Source organism: Artemia sp. Qi Xiang Cuo, chromosome 5 (genome assembly GCF_049724085.1).
Source record: "Artemia sp. Qi Xiang Cuo chromosome 5, ASM4972408v1, whole genome shotgun sequence".
Lineage (NCBI taxonomy): Eukaryota > Metazoa > Arthropoda > Branchiopoda > Anostraca > Artemiidae > Artemia > Artemia sp. Qi Xiang Cuo.
Window position 1 is genome coordinate 46572553 of NC_142798.1, and position 25130 is coordinate 46597682.

Here is a 25130-nt window from a genome sequence, read left to right on the forward strand (position 1 = left end):
CAGAATGGTAGACATTCGAGAACAAACCGGTTTTATCTGTCTTTTTTAAGAGACAATTAGCTTACGTTCTGTGGAAAACAAGTGACGGGTGACAGAATACATTGAACTTGTGTAGTTTGGGCTATATATTTGCACTTTAGGGAGCGAGGGTAAATAATTTGGACAGCGTAAAGTTATAAAACAATTCTTACTTCATAATATTCAGAATAATAGAAGTATTATATTTTGGTATATTTCATTAGGATTAACCTTCACTTTGTGAGTGTGTACCATTATGTACACAAGTAACGAAAAAAATATTATGTTACAACAATAACACCGTCGCATTATTCGATGCCAACAGATTGTTGCATAAAATCCAGTAAAAACCTGCAAAGATGCCGTAAACTACGCAGGTGCTATTTGCAAGTCATTGGGACTGCTCAACTCTGTATGTATTCATTGTAGAGTCCTCCATTATCCAACAGGAAAAGTAGCCAACAAAGATGATTTACTTGGGGGCTGCTGCCTGCTTAGTCAAATTGCATTCCTGCATGAACAATTTCCAAATGAATTGGTTTGGCCTGTTATGGGACATCACTTGCTCTCTAAAGAGTTCCACACTCTTTATCCCCGGGTATCGTGCTATTCGTTTGCTCATAATTTTGAATGGATTTTGACTCTTAAGATTTAATTTGTTGTACTAAACTTTTAATATAGCCTACGTGGTTTACTGAGATACTATTTATGATTTTTTGTGATTTTTTTTTTTTCACAAGCAAAGCTCAATCTCCTAGTGCTACATGATAAAACTGATAACAATAGAAAAAGAGAATGGGCTGGTACCGCTTATACGTGCACACAGGATTTCTAAATTGTGAGAAAAATATTCATATTTTGTTTAAATTCCTTTTATTCTTATCTCAGCAGACATTTCGCATAGCATGCTGATGCAGAGATAAATGTCCCACAAGTAGTGCTGGCTTGGTTTGAAATGCGACTAATTTCACCCATAATTCTTAGCACATTTATGTCAATCCTTTTTTTTGGAGATGGTTAAAAGAAATATTTAGAAAAGCAAAAATAGCAAGAAGGCATTATAGTTTTGTACATAGAGGCAGTCCTACATTTGTGAACTAGTATGTGAATCTAAAACGCAAAGAATAGGACGTTATCAGTGCTTATTGGACTTTTCAATGACAAATAAGAGAATCGGAGTTTCAATTAAATGCTGGAAATGAAAGTTAAAAATAAATAAATGGTTCCTGGAATGGATCTCCCTCTACCAAATTCCATGACCAAACTACAACTGATTTGACCTATCAGTTTGAATATACGTACGGATTGATCAGTACGATTGTACGGAAAATATATCAGTACGGATTTGATAGTACGAATATCATTATAAAAAGCACTAAGTCTTATTTTCTTTTTCAATGATTTCTTTTTCATTCAGGAAGTTGTATTCACTATATATCTACCTTCCTTTTCTTCAATGATTCCATTTCTGTCTTATTTGCAGAGTAGAGATTGTATCCGTTTCCACTTTTGAAAGTTTTCAAACAAGAGAATCTAATTTTGAACTGATAGATTTTAGGGAGTACGGTATCAACACCAGAAATGTCATGGAAAAAAATTGAACTGAGCAACCGTGGCGAAGCAGGAAACTCAGAACATTTTTCAATTAACTAGGCTCGCATTTTTACTTGATGATAAGGTTTCAAAGGCAGTATATTTGGGAAAATATTAATGTGGAACATATTATGAAGTGTAATGGACCACTATTTTTCTCGTTTTCCTTAAGCTAAAAACGACCATGGATTAATTGAAAAAAAAATTCTGCTCAGAGTAAAGAGTAAGTTTTTACACTTAAAACGAGCAACAGTTTTAAAGCTAGACTACATAATAAATTGTATTTTTTTTAAATTATGGGGGGGGGGGCTGCCACCCCTCCCTCAACGATGCCACTGTGTGCAATGTTTTGGGAACGGGATCGGATTAAAACTTAGGGAGGGCTGGGGGGCTAAGTGGACCTTAAATTTTGAATTGCTTAAATTTCTTTTCTCTTTTCTTTCTTCTCTGACTATACGTTCATTGCTCCTTCTCTTCCTCTCCATCCCTTGCTCTCTCTTGTAATATAGTATGCAGTGCTGGATCGTGGTATTTATTGGATATTCACAATTACTTTTTCTTTTAGCATTTACCATGCAAGGTGATATTCCTGAATATGATATTGATTCATCTGATGAAGAATGGTTATCTCAACAGGAAGGAAAATTAAAAATAACACCATTGCAGGTATCTTTGTTTTCGTTCCATTTTATCTTTTCAAATGTATAAGGTATATATGCTCATTGGTGAAGAAAAATTACCCCCCAAAAAATGCATATTAATATATGTTGAAATTTGAATGCTTTGGGAAAGTTTTTTGGGCGTTCGTCTTGATGGAAAGGGCCTCTGGTAGCTCCATTATATTAAAAATTCATTTGTGCTACTACTACCACTAACAACTCAACACCAAGCGCATTCTCAAAATGTTCTGCCCATCTCTCTTTAACTCTTCTTATCATTAATTATGTCCCTGTTCTTATCTTTAACTGGTACAAGTCCAGATTAACTACTCTCTTTCAGTTTATTAACATGCTAGTACAATATTTTACTATTATGCCGTCTTGCTGCATCTTCCAGGTTCCCAATAATTTTATCTATGGCCTCCACTTGATACCTTCTTTGCAACAGTCGGTACCCATTTCTGTTTTCTTTTCCTACATAAAATTTACCTAGAATAGGACACCATCTATAATATTTCTACCCGACTGGGCGTAAAAATCTCATAATAAAAACATCCTATCTCTACCTGGAACCCTGTCTGTTTATTCTTGTAGCTAACTAAAATTCATCTGAGTCACTACTATCTCTTTCAGTCGGTTCTTCAAAGGCATTTACTACTATGACTGTTACTATGCACTTTTTAGTCATAAAATGAACTATTAACGTTCTATTATTAATACCTTCTCAACCCAAATAGGACTTAGCAGCTTCCTTATTCATCATAAGCCCTACTCCATGTCTATGTACCCATTCCTTCCTGCCTGAGTAAAAAAAAATTCTATATCCCCTAAATTTCCTGAGCAAGGGAAACCACAGACAGCCTGTGTTCTCATAATGATTTCGAGATTATTTTTTTTTTATGTATACTCTTCAGTACGTAAATGTTCGAAGAATAATTGTTTCTGGCCCTGCACACTGTACAAGGGCTGCTTTTTATTTATTGTTCATTCCATTGTTTGTTTAGAATCTTTTTTTCTAGTATTGCACCATTAAAATTACTTTTTCAACAATAGATCAACAATAGATAGGTTGTGTTAATTCTGTTTCAGCCCAAGGACAAATAGACACACTAAAATTCTGATTCATGTGGTTGAGATTTTTCCTTAAATGTTTTTAAAGCTAGTTCACAATATCAGGTAGAACGTGCTGACTCTCAAGAAACTCCTGGGAATGCTGTTCCTACTCGTGCTGGCACCCTTCTTAGGCTTCTCCATTACAAATCATTTAGGTTTTGGGGGGGGGGGTTATTTGTCAACAATATACAGGTATAACGGAATAAAGATTCAGATCTGTTACAAAACAATTTGTATTAGTGCAATTTACTGCTTTCCAATATTTCTACGTTTTGATTACATTATGAAACACCCCCCCCCACCCACCCACCCTCCTCCCTAAAAAAAATGTATATAGAAATTATGAGTTTCAGCAACAAATTACATACATATTTTTTATACCTTTGCTTTTTAATTCGATCCAAAGGTTCCGAATTTGTTTTTTCAGTAACACCAACAAATTTTAGTTCTCGCCTCAGATTGCTCAGTTTCGCGTCTAATATGAAAATGCAGTTGGACACGAATAAGTTTATTCCATTTGCTATTAACGTTGTTATGTGATGTCATTTGAAATATTACAGAAAACGAAATTCCGGAGTTCCTATTGTTTAAAGAGTACGGAAAATTCAAAATCAGAAATAGTTACTTATTCCACATTGTAGAATAATCTGACTGAACTCCTCTCTAAAAGGGCTTGTTAATCTTCAGCCTCAAAAATTATTCAAAAATACTATATTTGCGGGTGTTAGTTATCACAATTGGAATTCCTAGGCTTTAGGAAAAATACTCCCAAAATCCCCCTTCCTTTTTCTCTTATTTTGCTTAGCAACAATAGAATTTAAGCCAATATTTTATTAACTTTTCTTTCAAACAGTTTGTGGTAGTAACGAACTGTAAGTAAGGAGCGACTCGGCTCAATGGTAACCGAAACTCTAGAAAACGGTATTTTGATATCTATAGATACATCAAAAGAATCAGATTTTAATGCTGGTTTACAATATATAGGTTTCATCAAGTTTAGTCTTACCCATCAAACGTTACGAGCCTGAAAATATTTGCCTGATTTTTCAAAAAAGGGGAAAACACCCCCTAAAAGCCATAGAATATTAATGAAAATCACACCATCAGATTCAGTGTATCAGAGAACCCTACTGTAGAGGATTCAAGTTCCTATCTACAAAAATGTGTAATTTTGCATTTTTTTGCCAGAAGAGAGATCACAGATGCGTGTTTATTTATTTATTTATTTTTTTTTCAGGGGTGATCGTATCGACCCAGTGTCCTAGAATATCGTGGGAGGGCTCATTAGAATGGAAATTAAAAGTTCTAGTGCCCTTTTTAAGTGACCAAATAAAATGGAGGGCAACTAGGCCCCCTCCCAAGTAAGCATGGGCACTGTTCTGTTTTTCTGAAGAAACAGGAAAAAAATAAACAGGGCTTGAATGAAACAGAACAGGTCAACAAAAAAACAGAAGACCTGTTTGTGTTTCTGTTCTGTTATTGGTAAAAGCAGAAAGCAGGTGTTTTCGTTAAGAAAGACAACAGCTGTTTAAACAGCTGTTTTCGAACACCGATGGCTCAAAGAAGAAAAAAATTGTAAATGATAAGTTTCGGTTTATTATTAGTACTATTGCAGCATTTTCCGCCAAAAAGAACAGTTTTTCAATAAAGGGGCGAAAAACTGTATGCACACAACATCGCCATCCTTTTTTATAGTTTTTTTCTTCCATTTTCCCGTTCCTTTTTTCCAAAAATGCGCTTTTATGTATATATAGAATCACCTCGAATTTCCCGGAAATGCATACTAATAATTTGATGCTGAAAATAAAATAATTTTCGTCGTCAAATTGCGCAGTCAGCTAAGAGTTATTAATGTTTAAGCAGAGCCCATAGTTGCTTTGGCGGGGGACAGTCTCCTTCCTCAGACCATGCTTTCCCCTTCTCCCATCCTGATGTTTGGAAGCCATTTGAAACAATGCATGAAAGAAGAAAAATGCACGGGAAAATGACACGTCTTACCCCCAAGTCAAAAATTTTCGTTGCCTCGCAGCTTAAAACATCTTTTTAAGATTATTATTTCCTACCCAATCTATGGGAAACACAAATCAATAGGAAAATTCCTAGATTAAGGGTACTTTGTATATTTTTACGGCACTTTGCGCTAGAAAATAATGTTCTAGGCCCTCCACCGAATTCATTCTTTAGTAAATATGTAAAATGAAATTTCTTAAATTCTGAATTTCAAAGAAACTTAGACCCTTTGCTACACAATACTTTCTTTAGGCATTCTCTTCTCTTAATAGATTTTCAAAGGGATGCAATATATAAACATTTGCACTTTTTGATAACTTGTTTCGAAAATTTCTTTCGCTTTGTGGCAGAAAATACTTTCTCCAACCCATGCACTTGCTTCATTATAGAAAGTGTTACTACGTCGAACTTTCGTTTTAAGAATACGAGTTGGCATGCTTTTGATTATTTAGGTACGTTTTCATGGTCCATTCCCAAAGGAAAAGGGGTAGTGACAACCTCGACTATCAATGTTTGAGCAAGTGTAACATGTTTTCGGATCGGATAGCCTGTGTTGCAACCTCATTTTTTGACAAACTCCCAGCTCCCCACCCTTTTTCTCCATTACTTTGATCACTCTCTTCTTTAGACACTGCATCAGTTTATTCAGATTCTTCAGCAAGCGTATCTTCATTTCCAGAGTTTTCAGAACAAGGAACAGAAAGACCGTCTGAATCGTTTTTAACGGTTGGATCGACATCTTCGACTTCATCAAAGGATTCCAAGCAATCTTCTACAGGGATGTCATTGGCTATGCTTCGAGTGGACCAGAATCCAAGAACGCGTGTAACAGATAAATGAAGACAATGTTCAGAACATGAAGTTCAGGAAAGGGCTTATATCCTACAGGCTTTGGTGACATTGTTCCCAGAATCAGTCACAACGTGGAACATCTCATCTGTCATTGAAAACTTCCTGATTACAACTTGGATTTCTGAGAAGATGTTAGTTGTTTTATGAGAATGCTTATACCTCTTGAAATGTGAAAGATAGTGGTACAACCTGTGCTAATGGCTCATTTTCTTGTGTTAATAGGTAGCTATACATATAAGTCCAAATCCTTTTCCAGGTCTGCAGTGAAACGCCAAGCTAGTCTGAGTGGCAGGTCTTAAAGCCGCCCTTTGACCTTCCTTTTTTCTGGCAGGAAAACTTATGTGACGATGGATGGTTCCCCCAAATTGTGCCTTCAAGCCCCCTGTTGTCGTTTTTTAAATAAGCTGTTTCATACCTGGCTTATCAAACGTAGACAGTGGCACTTTGTCCTTCATCAGGGTTTTGCAGCAGAGCATCCGCATACCAATTTGTTTTGATCGATTGGAAGTAAAAAAAAAACCATCGTATCTCTGCTCTTCTTATTCCAGATTTCACTAATCCATTGCCCTTTGTGTCACTTGCCTTACTATCTGGAGCTTTCTCAATGGAAGCAGCCTGACTTGATATATTTTTTTAGTTGGTTTGGGTTTGTTATTTTCTGCACCAGCCGCGTATACTTTATCTTTGTGCATATCAATTGTGTGCTTCCTTTTAAGATAATATATAAATGTCATGGCAGAGACTCCCTTAGTCTTTAGAAACGCTCTTCGGAAGTTGCACCTAATACTTCCTTTGCTTCCTTTTCCGTAGGGTGCCCAGAGAGATGTCTTGGAACATCCAAGTCGTCATCAGAAAATGACATCATGCTTGTCTTAAAACAAAGGTTGATTTTAGAATTTTTCACAAAACTAGAAGCACCTTCCAGTAGCCTACCATTTTGAAAATTGCACCTTCAGCCAAATATCTGACCTCTTCCACCTCAGTAGCGTAATTAGGGGGAAAGGGGTCAATTTCCCCCTGAGCCGTTTTGTTTGCGCAGTAAGCCAAGAAAACCTGTCAGCAAATAAAAGCAAAATAACAGCTCCTAACTACGGTTCTCTAAAAATTTAGACAATTTGCAGTACAGTACTATAATATACAGCATTTTAAGATTATTTTTGAAGTACATTGAATATTAACCATGGCCCAGTAGGGCTCTTATTTTTAATAAATCATAACATATCCTGGTATTTTTTACTGGACTTTATTTGTATATAATAAATATTTAAGATACAGATATAATAAATAATAAACTGCTTAGTGACATTTTTTTTAAATTTATTGTGCTGTATGGCAAAAATTACCGTGTTCACAGGAAGATGTGTTATTCTACAGAAAAGTGTATCAGCATTTTTTAAGACTTTGGCCTGCTAGGCCAGAATCAGCTAGTTAGGCCACTGTTTCAACTCTAGGCTTTTCCCTGAAAGGGTTTCTATTGATTATATTTAGAGATGGTAGAAAAAGTATATTTGGCATATTGAAAAAGTATATGTTGTTATGTAGATGCAATAAAACGTGCCAGCAAAAACTTTCATTTCTTCTCGACAAGACTTCAATACATTTATACTCCTCTCTGATTAATCGTTTAAGAAAATTTGCAATTAATAATATGTGTTTATTATGTGTAGACTAGTATGGTAATCATAGCAAATCCCTGTTATCTAGCAGCATAAATTCCTTAAGAACCGTTGAATTAAAGTTTTCCTGGTTAAAGGTGCAGATCACATCCCATGTAATGTAGGATACAGAGGCCCTACCAATTAGTGATTTGTTTGAATCCTGCTTCACCTAGACAGTATCTATGCAGCTTTGCTGCTCAATTGACTGAATAATATACACTAAAAAATAAGTTGTTTTAGTGGAACAAAACTGCACCTTTACCGTTCTCCTATATACACACCTACCTACTCTCATCTGACTCCTAAGCCCCAATTTTACGTAGCTTAAACAATCTAGCAGCACATATGATATGGTAGACACACTGAGTGCCATCATTTTACTTACTTCTACTTTATATTAATGCTCCAATTCCAAAAACTGTATGAGGCGTAACCACGCTTCTTCAAAATTTCAAATTACTATTTAAAACACTTTTATAAGTTTGAAATTTCTTAATATATCATTCTCGAATCAATAAATTATAATCAAGAACAGAAGAAAAACATTTAGAACAAAAAAAGAAACAGGACAAAATAGTTATTATAAAAACCGAAACAGAACAGAACAGGTAAATAAAAAACAGGTCATCTGTTTTTGTTCTGTTTCTGTTTTTTTTTGTAAGAACAGAACAGAAACAGGTACTTTAAAAACAGAACAGAAACAGAAAACAGAAACAGTGCCCATGCTTACTCCCAAGCTCATTTTTTTCCCAAAGTCGCCCGATCAAAAGTTTGAGATAGTCATTTTGTCCAGCATGTTCGAAAATATGATAAGTATGTCTTTTAGGATGACTTAATCCCCCAAAGTTCTCGGGGGGAGGGCTGAAAGTTATGAACTTTACCCAATGTTAACATATAGTATTGGTTATTGGGAAGTATACAGACGTTTTCAGGGGGGATTTTTTCTGGTAGTGGGGGTGGGGGTCGGAGGTTATGCGGGAGGATGTTTCCATGAAGGAAGTTTTCATGAGGGATAAGACATTGCTTTGGAGGGGACGCCGGATTTCCCAGCATTATTTAAAAAAAGATCAGAAATTAAATATAAAAAAAACAACTTTTCAACTGCAACATCAAAACTTAAAACGGACAGAAAATATTACATATATGATTGGGTTCACCCCCTTGTCAATACCTCCCTCTTTAAGCCAAAGATTTTTTAGTACTTTCATAAGAGCTATTTATTCTAATTAATGGCCTTTTTTGTAAAGCGATCATTTTCAAAGAATGGGAAAAAAATTTGAACTTTAGCTTAAAGAGCAATATATTGACTAGGGGGCGAACCCCCTAATATGCGTATTAAAAATCTATGAATGTAAAAATTCGTTACGTAAGTTAATTCGTAAGTTACGTATATTTATTACTAATAAAAACGTTTGTAAATAAAATTGAACAAGTTTCGAGAAAGCCATTTAACCAAATAAAAGTAAAATTAATATACAAATTTTGCTTTAATTATTTATGTACGATGAGCCAAGATCAAAACCTGCATTCATTCAAAAACGTTCAAAAATTAAATAAAAAAACAAGTTTTTTTTTTACTGAAAGTTAGGAACGACGTTAAAACTTAAAACGAACAGAAATTATTCCGTATATGATACGGGCTGTCCACTCCTCAACGCCTCGCTCTTTACGCGAAAGTTTGACTTTCTCACAACTCTATTTTTTAAACAAAAAAAAACTTTAACGTAAAGAGCGAGGCGTTAAGGAGGGGACATCCCCTTTCATATACGGAATAATTTCTGTTCGTTTTAAGTTTTAACGTCGTTCCTTACTTTCAGTTAAAAAAAAATTGTTTTTTTATTTATACTCTCTCAAGAGCACGAAAAATTTTTAATCTTCAATAGTTCCTTTTTCTATTTTTGATTCTTCTCTGTGCCATGGAATAATCTGGCTGAAATCATCTCTGAAAGCACTTGTTTTTCCTTAGTCCCAAAATTGAGGAACATTATCGCATCTAAGATGCATAATTATCACATTTGTATTTATAAAGCTCTAGAAACACTCCAAAATCCCCCCCCCTTCTTTTTTTGCTTAGCAACAACGTGTGCAGATAGAATTTAAGCTAAAATTCACTACCTTTTTTTACAGTTTGAAGACATCATAGACAAATTTGAAAGATCCTGTGGTACAACTGCAATAACATTAAATGATGCGAAGTCAATTCTTAAGGGAGTAGACGTCAGCATTGTCACTGCTGTCTATGATTATTGGCTGCAAAAAAGAATAACAACGGTAAATACATTCCCTTCCTTTTTTCTATTCTTAAATAGCAGCTAGATTATTGAAAATAGAGACTAAATGCTTTAATATTTGATCAACAGAATATATTATAGTCTATACTTTGTGTAGTTTTGACTTTTTTTTTCGTTTCTTATCTCTCTTTTTAGACCTAAAGAGTAACTTTGTCATCAAGCTCAAACTTTTTTTTTCTGCTCGGTTTACAAAGTTACCAAAACTTTGGTCCTATTTCTGTTGTGTTCAATGACAATTCAATGGAAACCATAAATCCTATTGTTGTTTTAGACTCGTAAAAGTCGATGTAGTAGCTATGTTTTATTATCATCGCTCATTTATTCGTAGTTTTCTTGACGTTGATTGTTTCTATGTTATATTATTGTTTGATGATAAGTTTTGTGCTCCCCTAGCAACTCATGTTTTATTGGATCTTACATAATGCGAACCCATTGATTTTATTTTGATAATCAGTCAAATGTTAACTACCATTAACTTGATTTTCTTGATAAAGTAAGCAAACAAATCTATTGGTCATCCACCGAAAATAATCGTCATTATCAATATTGATGTGGGAGGATGTACCAAACTGATTCGAGGCTCAGGTCACAAAGTCCAATTACCTCGACCCCAAAAAAATGCTAAGGTTAAAGATAATTACATTAGGGATTATTAGGGTCTAAGTCAAAATTTTGACACCTTTTTAAAGGAAAATAATATACTATCTTTGGATATAGTTACTCCAATTTGAGTCCGTTCTTCAGTGGAATTTTTTTTCTTTTTTTACGTCAATTAGAATGGCGCATTAAATATAATTCTGTTTTTAAAATAAAGAAAAAATGCGTTCACATTATTCAAATCATCTATTCTTTTGCAGACTAGGCCTACTTAAACATCCAAGTATTGATATTTCTATTTTGTTTTTAGCAACAATCTTTTATACCTCAAATTAAGACTGACAAAGGAGCTGGATCAAATAACAACCCCTATGTGGCATTCCGGAGGCGAGTGGAAAGAATGACTACCCGTCGGAATCGAAAAAATGATGAAGTGAGTTTTTTTCTTTTTCAGCCCACTTAATCATTAGAAAGAGTTTAGGTGTTGATGATAAATGACGTGTTTGTTTAATGATGTTCTAAGGTTTTATACAATGGCACAATCCACTGTAATCAATGAATTCACGTTCATTTTCTTTGTTTTACATCTAAATGCAAATTCCTGATTAAAGGGAATGCTATTAAAAAAAAGGCTGTTAGGTCACAGTTTTCTAATTCTATTTGGAAAATTGTGTTGGTGGCAATGAGATGGGATCTGTAAAATGTTTTCGTGGCCATTTCAGAGAAATATGCATGGAACGAAAGGGTACATCTCGCAGTTTTTTTCAAAAATAAATTACGCAAGCGGGAAAGATTCTATGGATTTTAATACACTGGTTGCATTTGCAGGATTTCAGGGGTAGTCTAATAGTGCATTAAGATCACAGAATATAAATAATAGACAGTATGATCGTTCCCTATATCAACCATTGTAAAAACCTAGACCGAGATACGAGTGCTCCGGAGAACATTTGAACAACTATAAACATAAGCAACATTCGACTTTTTCAAGGGTAGACAAGTCAGATTTCTCTTGAACGCGAAACTTGGCTTCACCTTTGTAACCCTAAATTTTAAAGAATATAATTTTAAATTAATTTATTCCAATACATGTATAAAAATCGGTTATTAGTAGTGCAATGTTATTATTAGATGGTTTTAGGAATTACAAGTAGGTTGCGAAGTCTCGAGTTGGTTTCAAAGGCATTTTGAGAAAGTTTCTGCGAAAATACGTGTTCCAGGGCAGGGGCATCGTTTGGGCATGGCAAGGGGGGTACTTTTTCAAGTCACACATAAACTACAATCTGAGAAAATAAATATCACGACGTGAAAATAACAAAAAAAAAGAAAGAAAAATGATAAACCATCACAGCTATTCCACCAGTTATTAGAAGAAGAACAAAGTTTCTTTATCAAATTTCAAATGACATTTTTATGGCCCAAAAAAGCATAAACGAGGAAAAATTAAATGAAAATTAAAGGAAATCAAAATGGAAATTAAAGGGAACATTGTTTCTTGCCAATAAAAAAAAAAAACAATAAGAAAAAGTTTTGACGCTCCATGTTGCTATATTACTATGTAAAACCACAGACTATTGTGAAACCTAATAGATAATCTGTGCTAAAACTGTTAGGTTGACCCTTTGTGGTAAAATATTTGCGGCAAATTTCAAATACTCCCGCCACTTCGTGGATCCCTCTCCGGTGTGAAATTTCGGCTATTCCCCTGTTGCAGTATTGATTAGAAGTTAGCACTAGAAATTTCCATATTTTCACAACTTTAATCAACCCCCATCCCCCTTTTTAGAAATCCTACATAGGCCAATCAGTTAAGTCCACTGTATATAAATAGTAGATTAAGTCATAATTTGTCTATAAATTAAGTCATACCTGTGAGATGGGACAGAATCAAACCACTTTGCCGGCTCACCAAGTTTCTTTCTGCTTTTGCAATTACGAATAATACATATTCGCACCATTTTTCAGTGACTGACAAATTCATACTAACCCGCTAATGTTAGAGTAAGTGAGAAGAGCTTTATGTACGTACCGAGAATGAAGCGCCAAAAATCATCAGCCTTAATCTTACTGTTATATTATCTGCATACAGTGATTAAGATCTCCTGATCTTCATGCACTAGTATCATTTGTAGGATTGAATGGGTGGTCAAATACAGAAAATCTATCATTCTTTTTTTGTATAATATAATTGAAAATTATCTATGATAATTTATTTTCGTCCTCTCCTCCACATTCAGTGGAAAATATGAAGCTTAGTCAGTCATTTTCCATACACTGTTTTGGACATGGGAATCTGACAGACCTCTGTCGACATGTTTTCACAACCTGTATGAATACATTAATTTGGTCAGATTTTAGCCTCCCAGTGCAATGTGGTCCCCGCAAATTAAATAAAAAGCATCTATATTAGGTTCCTTTTGCGTATTTATGTTGGGGCTCATATATCGGTGATAATTTAGGTAGGCCTAATTTAGTTTAGGTATGATTGTGTTATAGACCAAGCAATCTATCAAGTGAAAGTATTCATAATGCCGAGGCCGAAATCTGTATTAAGTGGTCAAATAGCACCCAGGCTCCTATTTCATAATAACAGGCCTTGATTTTGGGTGGGATTAGTGTTGGGCGATGTTTGATATCGATATATCGGACCAAATATCGATATTGGATATCGAAAAGTATTATCGAAACCGACATTTTTTAGGAGTTTCTAACCTCCTAGATTCCCTGCAGAAAATCCGCCAATTGAAAATTCTGCAAATTTTCAGTATACATCTTCGAGATTCTTTGCAGGTTTGAATTCTTTCATCTATAATTGATATTATTTATCCTCATTTTACATCTTACACTGGCATCTTTTTCGCAAGAATTCACTTCCTGCTCCCGAGTCAGATGCGCGTTAATTATTACCAACTGAGAATTAAAAGTTCACAACAAATGATTTTATAACGAAAAGTTCGGATTTTGAATGTTATTAAAGCTAAATTAGCCGATGGGACATGTTGAATTTTCTCAGTCTGAAAACATACATATTGGTGATGCTATTAAGGCTCACCTAATGAAAATTGTCACTGAGTGGGGGATCAAGGAAAAGGTTGTTGCTGTAGTAACTGATAATGGAGCAAATATAGTTCGGCCCGTAACGGATGCTGCATCCCAAGTAGGTTTCAGGATGGAGACGTATTTCGTGTTTCGCACATACTCTCAATTGATTGTGGGGGGTGCTATTAATGACACCGCTGAATTGTAGCCATTCGTCCAAAAGGCTAGAAATATTGTCAGCTTTTTCAGACGTAGTGTTGTAACTACCGACAAATTGCGCCAAGTTCAAATCTCCATTGACAATTTTTGCACCAAAAAAAATAAATCCTGATGTGACCACTAGATGGAATTTGCTTCTCACTATGTTGCGTAGTCTACAAAATTTGAAAGAGTCGGTAACAAGCTCGCTTGCGCTTCTCGGTTAGACCTCATACTCACTGAGTGAGTGGGGTGTTATTTCAAACGTGATTGCGGTGCTTACACCCTTTAAAGAGGCAACTATTGAGCTCTCTTCTGAAAGCTATCCTCCATCTCGAAAGTCCTGCCTTTGTCTAAGATTTTGAGACGCCACCTTGTTCATGTAGATTCCGGTGTACTCTCAGATGTGGCTGATGAGCTTCGAAAGGCTTTGCTGAATAAAGCGCATTGTAGGTTTATAAGCCTTGGTCAAGTCACACCTGTCACAATTGCCACATATCTTGACCCGCGTTTCAAGAAAATGTATATTTCACCTTCTACAAGTTGAGAGCAAAATTGAAAACGGGATAGATTTGGCCTTGCTGGGTGTTGAATCTGGATCAGAAGATACAAGTACCATCGCAGTCCCTGCGATGCAGTCATATCAGAATTAAGCCAGTTCGTGGGGTTCACGATGAAGTCCTTAAAGTCAATAAAGGACACACTTCGACAGCAGTCGAATATATCATGGCTCTGCAAACTTTCAATAGGGAGCCAATAGTTTCTAGAGAAACTTGTCCACTCAAGTGGTTTAAGTCTCGTGCTATGGGGTCCCAAGAACACATGTACGAAGTTGCAATGAAGTTCATGTCTGTGCCTACTAGCAGTGTCCCTTCTGAAAGAGTGTTTTCCTAGGCTGGTCAGATAATCACTGAACGGCAGAACCGACTCTCAGGGAAAAACATTGGCATGCTGTTGTTTTTGAATAGCCAGTAGTTTATTTTATTTTCTTTTATTGATTCCGAATAATTCCAAATCTGGATTTTTATTATATTCATTTATGTAATCGAAGTTTATTTTTATTGTTTGATTTTATATTATTTTAATTTTGAAAAAAAAGCTATACAAAATACCCTTTATTTACCATTTGCGTTACTGAACTTCGACAAATCCATGAGATAGCAAAAAAATGATCCGTAATATCGATATATCGAATATCGAAAGTAAAAATATCGATATATCGATTAATAGAAATATCGCCCAACACTAAATGGGACGTTGAAGCTGAAATATTTCATTTTCTGGTCAAAGTTTTAAAAAATATCATTGAAGATTTTTTATATCAATCTTGGGGCGGGGGGGGGGGAATATAAGGGATAAGCCATATAGGGTGAAAACTTTCTCTAGCCAATGAAAAAGTGCCCTACACTTAAACATATGTTATCTAGATTTTTTATTATTATTATTATTCCTAAATTCGTGGCGCCAGGTATAATGAAATATCTGATTGGTCACTAGTTTTTTATCAAGGTTTTTGATGACTATTGAACCTTCTTTTGAAGGAGTGAACAGAGACAGTTTTAGGGATAACGTCCACGGGAAGATCATTCCAAATCGAAGTGCAAAGTCAAATGAAGCTGCTCTTCAAATACTATGTTCTTGGCGTGCCAACCTCGAGATATTTGGACCAAACTGTACGCCTTCGTGTCTCTTGTCGGTTGGACAATTGGGGAAAGGGGGAAGGGCAATACGAGAAAGCAGTAGAGAAGGAGGCGAATCTATGTACTTGTAGAAACCATCCATCGATATTTCATTAAGCCTCTTACAAACAGAATGGAGAGAGTCATAGGGAGCGACTGAACCTATCCTATTGGCCCTGTTCAAGATCTTTTGGAGTGGTGGCAAGAACGTTTTCGGAGCGCCAGCATACAGTGGGTATCTATACTCGGCGATGATTCTGATGAAGACTTGTAAAGTAGGATGATTGAGTTGAGCGGCAGAAGGTTTTTGCAGTGAAGGGGGATTCCGAGCTTTCTTCCGCAGGATTTCGATCGGGAGATCATCAGCACATAGGTTTTCGATGCATTGAAGCTACCATCCAGGCATCGGACCATTTTTAAATTTCCAAAAGATCTATCTGTAGGGCTAGGCAAGCTTAGATTAGGTCTTCATGTTCTATCTAAGATCTATCTGTAAGGGTAGGCAGTCTTAGATTAGGTCTTCATGTTCTGGGATGACTCCATGTGTCATTGGCAAAGTGATGCAGATAGCTCGCAAGGTTGTCTCCCATGTCATTCATGCAGTGACTGATAGAGTTGGTCCCAACATGCTATCCTGGAGTGCGCCTGCTTTAATAAAACAAATACTTTTTTTCTCGTGAATCTAAAGACTGAACTCAAAAAATGAAACATGCAGAATCTATCTACACAGCATATTTAGGATAGGGGGTTATTTATGGTTTGGGACGTAGGCCTACACAAGGTTTCAAGAAGATGGGCACACCTTCGAAAAAGGGCAAATCGCATGAAAACATAGAGAATATTATGAAAATGGAAAAAATCTCGTGAGTTTACATTGTGTGGGGAGCATGTGCCTTTGATTTCCCTGTGTACTCCTCTGGTTAAGGGGCTCCGCTGTAAACTCCCTCTTTTCTTTGTGCTTCAATTCAACTTACACTTCGCTGAAAAAATGTGTCACTTTAGCTCTAAAAGCAAAATATTGTAGATGGGGAGGGGGGTGCCTGTCGTGCCAAAAGAAATTTCAGCTTCCATTTCCATTTAAGTAGCGAAAAAGAATGCAATGCTCCGAAATGCCGACTCCTCGGAATGGAACGCAAACTATTGTTCACAATATCTGAAAAATGGAAGAGCTTGTTGATGCGCATTTGCTTTAAACAATAAATATTCAGAGTAAATGTCTGAAAATCACACTTATTGCACTCGTAAATGTCTTCGGTATAGAACTATAAAACGTAAGCGGGAAGAATTAGGGGGGGGGCAGCCCCCTCACCATATACACGATAATCCCTGTGCGTTTCAAGTTTTAACGTTTTAACGGTTCAAGAATTTTCTTTTGGTAAATCTATTCAGGATTTAAGAATTTCAGATAAAATTATTTCTTTTGGGGAAAGTTTTTTTTTTTTGAAGTAAAGGAATAAATTTTTGTTTATTGGATAATAAAATAAGTTTTTAAAATAATATAAAATAATTTTTTTTTAAATTTACAGGTTAGCTATCAAAGAATTGTCAAGCTACGGAGGGACCTGGGCAGAGCTTTGGACTTGTTCGCCATGCTGAAAAAACGGGAAGAGGCCAAGAAGGACTATCTCAAGCTGGGAATTGATATCTTCGAAAGAAGGTAAGCGTTCTTGACGGCACCGTACCTAAATATGTAGATTATATGTATCATTCCCTCGTCACAAATCTAGTCAAGCGCTTACATTTGCATGTAGGACCCAAGACAAGCAAGAATTTAAAAATCCAGGTTTCAGACGATTTCAAAAATACTATTTAAAAGAAACATCACCTAGCTGTTCTTCTTATAATAATACACCTTTCAAAACACTGAAGTTTGGATCAATTAACCATACATATTATGCTCTACAAAGTTTTGATTAAAAGAGCGTGATCTCCAAATTCTTCTTATCTTCTTTCAATGTCTAATTGAAAGCAATATATAGAATATCATTCATTTTCCAAGAATTGCTGTTTGCTTCGTAAACGCTTAAAAGACAACCCACACAGAAAAACAAGAGACGTCTTTATTTGACTGGAAAAACAAATGATAGGCCTTATGCATGATATTAAGACCTTTGACCTCGCTATAGGCAGAATGGCTAAGGCCCTTCGTCGAACTCCGTCGCTTTTTCCTTTTGGAAAATCCTCTGATTTTTCTTACCAGAGTAAAAACAAAAATAAAAAAGTTTCTTACTTACAAAGGCAATCGATTCTGAGCCATTTATTTGTTTTTCAGTCAAACAACTATATCATTTGCTCCTCCAACCTGTTTCAGACTCCAGCTATTTATGTTTTTAATCTCCGTCAGCAATAAAAATCTTGTACATAGACCTCCACTTCAATGTGAATGCAGCTTGATAGCTTAAAATCAGCATTTATTATCCATTGAGCGCCCGCATAAAACGAGTATGGGTGCAAGACAAAGATAGTCAATGTCTAGGGTCCTCTAAAGCCATAAAATCAAGAGGTGACAAATAAAATTGATTACTAATTGAGATGTAAATGCAAAAAAAAAATTGCCATGTAATTAGCCTCTGTTGCTGTATTCAGGCTTGCGTAAATTGCCACACTTATGAATAGAAGGGAAAATGCTAGAAAGATTTGTTGTCGGTAAGAGTCTTTGGTAATTAGCTGACCGGTAATTAGATTTAGATAAGGATAGTTTTTCATAGATTTAATATATGTAAACTTTACAGTGAAGACAAAAAATCAACATTTGAAAACAGTAATCTTGAGAGTAAAGAAATATGATGACGACCACAAACTAGAACTGCAAACTCGGCAACCATAACAAAACCCGGCGCATATAAAATAAATTTATAGTCCGCCTGACTTATTGAAATATCACTTTTAATGTTGAAATAAGCTTTGTTTTATTAAATATTTTTCCTGCTTACTGATTTTGTTTCTATGCTAATGACAGCTCCATTACCATTTATTTGATGGACTTATGATGAAGGTTTATTTGTAACGTATTGTTGTGTTACGGAATAATACTGCTGCTTTTGCAACTTCTTTTTCTTGTGATCAGCTGTCTGTAGCTCCAAACTGATGCGAGATACAAATTCGAAATTCTTCCCGGGTTTGATAATCGTGAAACATGGCAGGAAAGCTCAGTGAAGTTTGTAAAATTTCCATTATTTTTTTCCAGAAAAAGCTGGGGTTTTTCGTCATGATGTAAATGATGTCAAAACAAAGATATCCTAGTTTGGAAAGTAAGCTCTTCAGAACAATTTTATGTTTTACTCCTGCAGAAACATTTGTTCATCTCTCTGAGAACCGGAGAACAAAATTTCTTCTCTCTTGCAAATCTCGACTGCAAAGTAGCGGTTTTTGTGGTTTTTTGAAAATTTTGATTTTATGCCTATTGTATTTTAATCGAGTAATGCTATGAAAAGTACGCAATATGGCTTGAAATTTCTTATGTGTGGAATTGCTTGTTTCACTTCGAAATAATTTCCAAAGGTGTCATGACGCGTCAAATTTGTTGATATCCTAGAGGTAGCTTTTTTTCTAGAAATGGTAGAATTTGTTTCTTAATGTGGATAGATTCATCTTGGTCTTCTAAGAATTGGATCATACAGATTTTTCAGAAATAAAATTCTTTCTGTGACTCGTTGTATTTTGAAGTTTCGATCCTGCAAATTCCCTACATTTTATTTAAGCAATATTCCCTAGCTTAGAAGCTTAACTTTATAGAAATCTTATAACTTTGAATACTGATAGAACCACATATTATCTCTTCGACAACCTAAACATAATCTCCGTATCACTGATAGATTTTCGTGAAATGATACAGGAAATCCTGATTTCGAAACAGAAGTTCTGACTTTTTTTTTTTTTAATTCTCGATTTTGATTGCTATTATAATTTGGACGTTTTAAGCCATGAAAATTAAGCAAGAAGATGTTCACTGTTCTGTACCTGATAATGAACCATACTCTAAGAAATAAAAGTTAATGCAATGGTCCGTTTCACGGATGTTCATTAACCCCAGTGAATGGTACCCAGTCTTAACGCAGGTAAAAACAGACGATGCTGATACAGAATCTGACTATTACTTCGTACACACAGAACGTCTCCAGAGTTTCTCTAATTACACATGGACCTTGCAATTATAAGTTACAATAATAATAACACATCTGCAAACGTGATACGGGAGCATACATATCTATAACTCCTGAGATATAGTTGCTATTGCTGCTGACTTATGCACAACTATGACTCAGGGTTCACGGTTGATGCAACACTCCAGGGGCCTTGGCACCGGGGGTCTAGTTTTTGTTGCTGGTAAATAGAAAAGGCAGTGCATTACTTAAAAATTGGTGAAGTTTTACATATTCTTCATTTTAAACTAAAATCTCGTGAGTTTTAACTATCAAAATGCTAACATATATAAGATCCTCTATTTATTTTTACTAAAATTTTAACCCAACCTCTTGTTATTGTGATCACTCTTTCTTATTTAAAATTTACAGACTCCTAAATAGGGTTACGAAACGCAAATGTATACTCTGCAGTATTGAAAGCCTTTTGCCTACTTGTAAACTCTTTTGTTCGGAAAATTTGAAAAGCTTTATAAAGCTTGTTCAGAAAATTTGAAAATAAGTTGCTCAAAATAAAGCTGTTCATCAGCAGAATTGGAGCTTTGGCAGTCTGACATAACAGCTTCCAGATTAGACTTAGACAAGACTCAGATACCATGATACCCGATCAGTAGGATGTTACGACTTAATTCAGTAAACAACCTAAATACTTGTGATTGTAACTTCTTCCCCAGTGTCCATGTACTATTAAAGATTTTCGCCACGTTATCGGTTTCTACCAGCACCGCTGAAACGATTTTCTATCGTAAGATAGAATTTACCGCTTCACCATCGAAAATTTGACATTGTGGAAGCAAGCTCTGTATAAAAAAAGGGCTCATTAGGGGCGGGGGTACTCCTGATCCTCCACAAGGTCAATCCGAGCACTTCTTTCCCTCCTTGACATTTTTTTTAAACGTACTTGTGTAAATCGCATGCCTTAGCAATTGGTTGAGTGCTAAGGCATTCTATTTGTATTACAAGCATTACTTTTTTATCCCTGCTTCTTCTGTTAAACCTCATAAGAGGTTCTGTTAAACCTCATAAATCGCATGCCTTAGCAATTGGTTGAGCGCTAAGGCATTCTATTTGTATTACAAACATTACTTTTTTATCCCTGCTCCTTCTGTTAACTCATAAGAGCTTTATTCTAAATAAATTTATAATAATATAATTCTCATTTATATCTTTGGGAGGTGCTTGCTTGTTCATATATAATTCACTATTATTTTTTTTTAGATTTGAAATGGAAGACTTCAGCGGGGTTTTACTATCAGAAGCAGCCAAAATTGCCAGTCAAAAAGTATCTCGGACTTCGTTTCAGCCACTTACCTCAGCAAATGGAACTGCGATCTCACCTGCCTCTTGGGTAAAGGTCAGACCATTGATACGTTTTTCTCGGTGCATTATGTGATTAATTGCCCAACCAGAGGTAAAATACGTATCAATATAGGAGGTTTTGTTGAATTATTTTTTCCTTGTTTGTGTTTCAAAATATTTTTTATTCCTTATCTGTTTTTTTTGTTTTCTGGAATTATAAATGGTAAGCTGATACTGAAAAATAAAAGATTTAAATCCTTGATTGTAAATTCTTGCAACTGCATTCAAGATCTTGTTAGAATTAGAAGTCTTAACTTGTATCAAATCATCAATTCTAATCAAGTCATGCTTAGCATTACGCTTAAGAAGAACATATTGGGCCGCTATGTCTAGATCTCATAATCCAGTTTGACGCCCTAATTGCCATGAAATAGACTCGGATGAACTGCCCTCCTGAGTGTAAAAGGAATAAGTAGCAATAGCCTCTATAGGGACTTATAGATCTATATGCCAGTTATTTTATTTTTATTTTATTTTTTTTTAATAACGTTTTTATCAGAAAGCTTCATGGATCTTTAAGACTGAAACCGTTAAATATATCGATACTGAACACGGTAGCCGAACAAAGCAGCGTAATGTTTTGGTGCGATCTTGACAATAAATTTTTCTTTTTTTAACTCTCCATTATCAATTTCACGAAAGTATTTCCACCAAACGAGTTCCGCTTTCGTTAACATTGCTAATCTTGGGGATATTGGGCTCTGGTGGGTCACACCTGTTTCAATTGGTAGAGTATATGTAAATGAATAGTGAGGTACACCTGCTAGATAAAGGAAAGTTATATTGAGAAAGAATGATCTAGACTTTTCCCTACGTCCAGTTTGGTTAGTTTGCAGTTTCATGGACCGCTCCTCAAATGACATAGCCAGTCCAATTTTTTTTTCTTTACAGAATTGAGTGTCAAAAAGCATTATAAGAGGAACATAAAAAAATAATACTACTCAATGTTTTGCTTGAAGTTCTTTTTAGATTGCATCCTTATTTTCGCTCACAATATGCAGCAGTGCTAGTACATTTTAAGATACAATTTGCGACTTTTTCTGGCATATTTCGAGTATTTATTTAGCTCGTCTGTTTCGGTAAAAGGTATAGACTGGAAATAAAATTTTATTATCAATCTTTTTTCCCCTTCCTGTGGTCCGATTTGATATTTCTTAAACGAATTGATTTGCAGTGAAAGGGCTGGAATCAATTAACAGTAATCAGAAATTCAGTAATTTTGATTGTCAATATTTATATTGACAATCAAAGCAAGCTTTTACATGCTTCTGCGTTGACTATGACTACTGATTTACAGCAAGGCCGTATCCAGGGGGGTAGGGGGTTTGAACCTCCTCCCTCCCCCCCCCCCCCCGAAATGTTTGTCTGACACGTAAAAACCTAACAGAAATGGACATAAACATTTTGTATACTTTTTTTAGTTTTTTTTTTTGTGTAAACCCCTGATTTACAGCTAAAGATATGGAATCTTCAATACGGGACGGGAAGGCGTTGTCTCGATAATATCGTAAACCGATTTACTGGACCGAACGAATTAGTTTTGAATAGACTAAGGTTTTGAAGGGTCATTGAATAGTTGTACAAAAAATGCGCAAAATTTTTGTATTCAAATTTTGGGAGAAAACTGACTGCAAGATTTAACACCTTTATCTCCAAATGCACTGAAAATTAAACTTTATTTTGTTTTTGATATCGGCAATTAAATTTTTTTTTTTTTTTTTTTTTTACAAAAAATAAAAGAAGAGGGTGTGAATAACATAAAAAAAATACTTTGCAGTTCCTGATAATCATGGTAATTTGGTCTGTAAAGGATATCGTGTTGTAAAGATCCTGGAATAGTTATAAAATATGTCGTGACTCCTCAGTGCTTTTGTTTTTAGTCTTAAAAAATTTATATTTTTCTGGGTAGCAGAAGGGAAAAAAATTCATTTTTTGTTTGGGTGTATTTAGTTTTTTTTTTTTTTTTTTTGCCGTTTACTACCATTTTTTAAAAGTTGTACTCATCAGTCTTCCAATGGTAATCGTGAAACGAATGGTAAGCTGCATCAACTCGCGGTAAACTTTATTCATTCGACTTTGACATACAGTAGGGTAAATTCCTTTACATGGTAATGAATCGTATATTTCTTCATTTGGAAAACGTTGCTTAATGAGGAGGAAGCTGTTAGAATCGTTTGTTGGTTATTTTTTTTTTTTCGTTTCTTTTGTACCTATATATTTTTGTATTATGCCGCCCAAGAAAATTTGGTAAGGGGCTCTGTTTATATGATGGTTTTGGCGTCAGACACTGGCCAATATTAACCGTAAAGTAAAAACATATTTTGAAAAGAATCGTCGTGTGCGGAAGAATTGTCATTTGAAGCTGATTCAGGAATTATAATAATAATTTCGGTTCATCTTAATGGTTATAGTTTATTGCGGAAACAAATGTATGATAATTTTGAAAATTAAGCTAAAACAACGAGAGGCTCTGCCATTTTTAATTACTTTACATGTGATAAGTAAAAGTCAATTTCTTGTGGTGGTGGCGTTATTCCCTTTATGAAAATTGTCTTTAACCCATATCGTCATCTGCAATAGTCATGCCATTATTGGCGTTAGGGATCTTCAAACCTGTAGAAACAATTACCGTTGTATTCTTGAATTGCATAAAGCCTAGTTTGAGTCCAGATCAGACTTCGAAAAAGATATTTGTGAAATCTAAAACAGTCAACAGATTTATTTCCATTAAAAATCAGTTAATAACTTCCAAATTGGAACCGGGAGGAGACACAAGGAGCAAAAACCTTGATAAAAAATGGGGTCTAGCGTGTTTATATCAAAGTGAGCCTTAACTTAGGTGAAACTCTCTGACTTGGACTGGGACTTTCTCAGTTTCTCCTTTAAGACGTTGACTGAGTAAACATATAGCTCGTACTGATGTAGGTAGCCCAAGGTACATAAGAGATGTAGGAGGAGAAATAGTGACAGGGCAAAGGCGAATCTTAAAGTATGGTGGCTTACTTGCTTTGATAGGCGTATCACTGAAGAAAAGTAGTGTTCTACGTCTATAAGAATGGCTTACATTGTTGAAAATTGCAAAACTTAACAGCGAGCCATATTTTACTCCTCGGTACACAGAATCAACATGAAAGCTGGATGTGAATTTAATACCAATATCCCCACGAAAACCAAAATGATTATTACCATCATGACACCTCTATCCGAAATTTCTAGTAAAAGAGATTTTAAAAGAGTTTCAAGATGACGAGTTAACCGTGACAATAGGAGTCACAAGATCAGGGGTCCTTCATTTTTTGTCGTGACATAAGTCACGGTGGATACACTGCAGTGAGTATGGATTACCGCGTAATATAAGATTGGAAAATCAGCGCAATATTTTCAACTTTCATCATGGTACTATACAATGGATGTTCGGGTTTAATTCTATCTCTTTCCTGGTAGAAGAATCTGACTAAGAATGGACGACTACTACTAACAACTCACCGCAGCACCAAGCCGCCTGCGACCAACACAGCTGCACCCGCTCTCCCTCTATCTCAATCTATTCAAAGCCTCTCTTTACACCCTCCCAGGAAGTTCCCATTTCTCTTAAATCTTTCTTTATGAATCCTCCCATTCCAACCGCGGACGACCTGCTTTCTGTTCAGTCCTAGACGGCTGGCCTAAAAGGACAATCTTCGGCAATCTGTCATCCGCAGAACGTGCCCTAACCATCTCAACCTTTCTCTCATTATAACCCTTGAAAGTGGGATTGAACCCCATTTTCGTAATACCTACTGTTTGAAATACGGTCAGTCAGCCGGGTACCCTGAACAATATGTAAGCAATTTCTTTGGAAATCATATAGCAAATCTTCATCAGCTTTTCGGAGCGCCCATGCTTAACTGTGTAATAGAAACGAAGTTTTGGGTATGGTTTA

General features: G+C 35.5%; 2 protein-coding genes across 3 annotated transcripts in view; both read left to right on the plus strand.

Annotated features, from left to right (window-relative positions):
• Positions 1-25130, plus strand: part of Git (ARF GTPase-activating protein GIT1) — a 497129-nt gene that overhangs the window by 125619 nt on the left and 346380 nt on the right. The window lies entirely within an intron of this gene.
• E(Pc) (Enhancer of Polycomb) overlaps positions 1-25130 on the plus strand; it is a 61355-nt gene that overhangs the window by 20172 nt on the left and 16053 nt on the right. Inside the window, exons 3-7 of one of the 2 annotated variants that reach the window (XM_089089649.1) lie at positions 2177-2277; positions 10031-10174; positions 11102-11224; positions 17234-17364; positions 21068-21203. In XM_089089649.1, the coding sequence (XP_088945775.1) occupies positions 2177-2277; positions 10031-10174; positions 11102-11224; positions 17234-17364; positions 21068-21203 (635 nt within the window). The remainder of the gene's footprint in view (positions 1-2176; positions 2278-10030; positions 10175-11101; positions 11225-17233; positions 17365-21067; positions 21204-25130) is intronic. The other variant, XM_089089650.1, reaches the window with a different exon arrangement.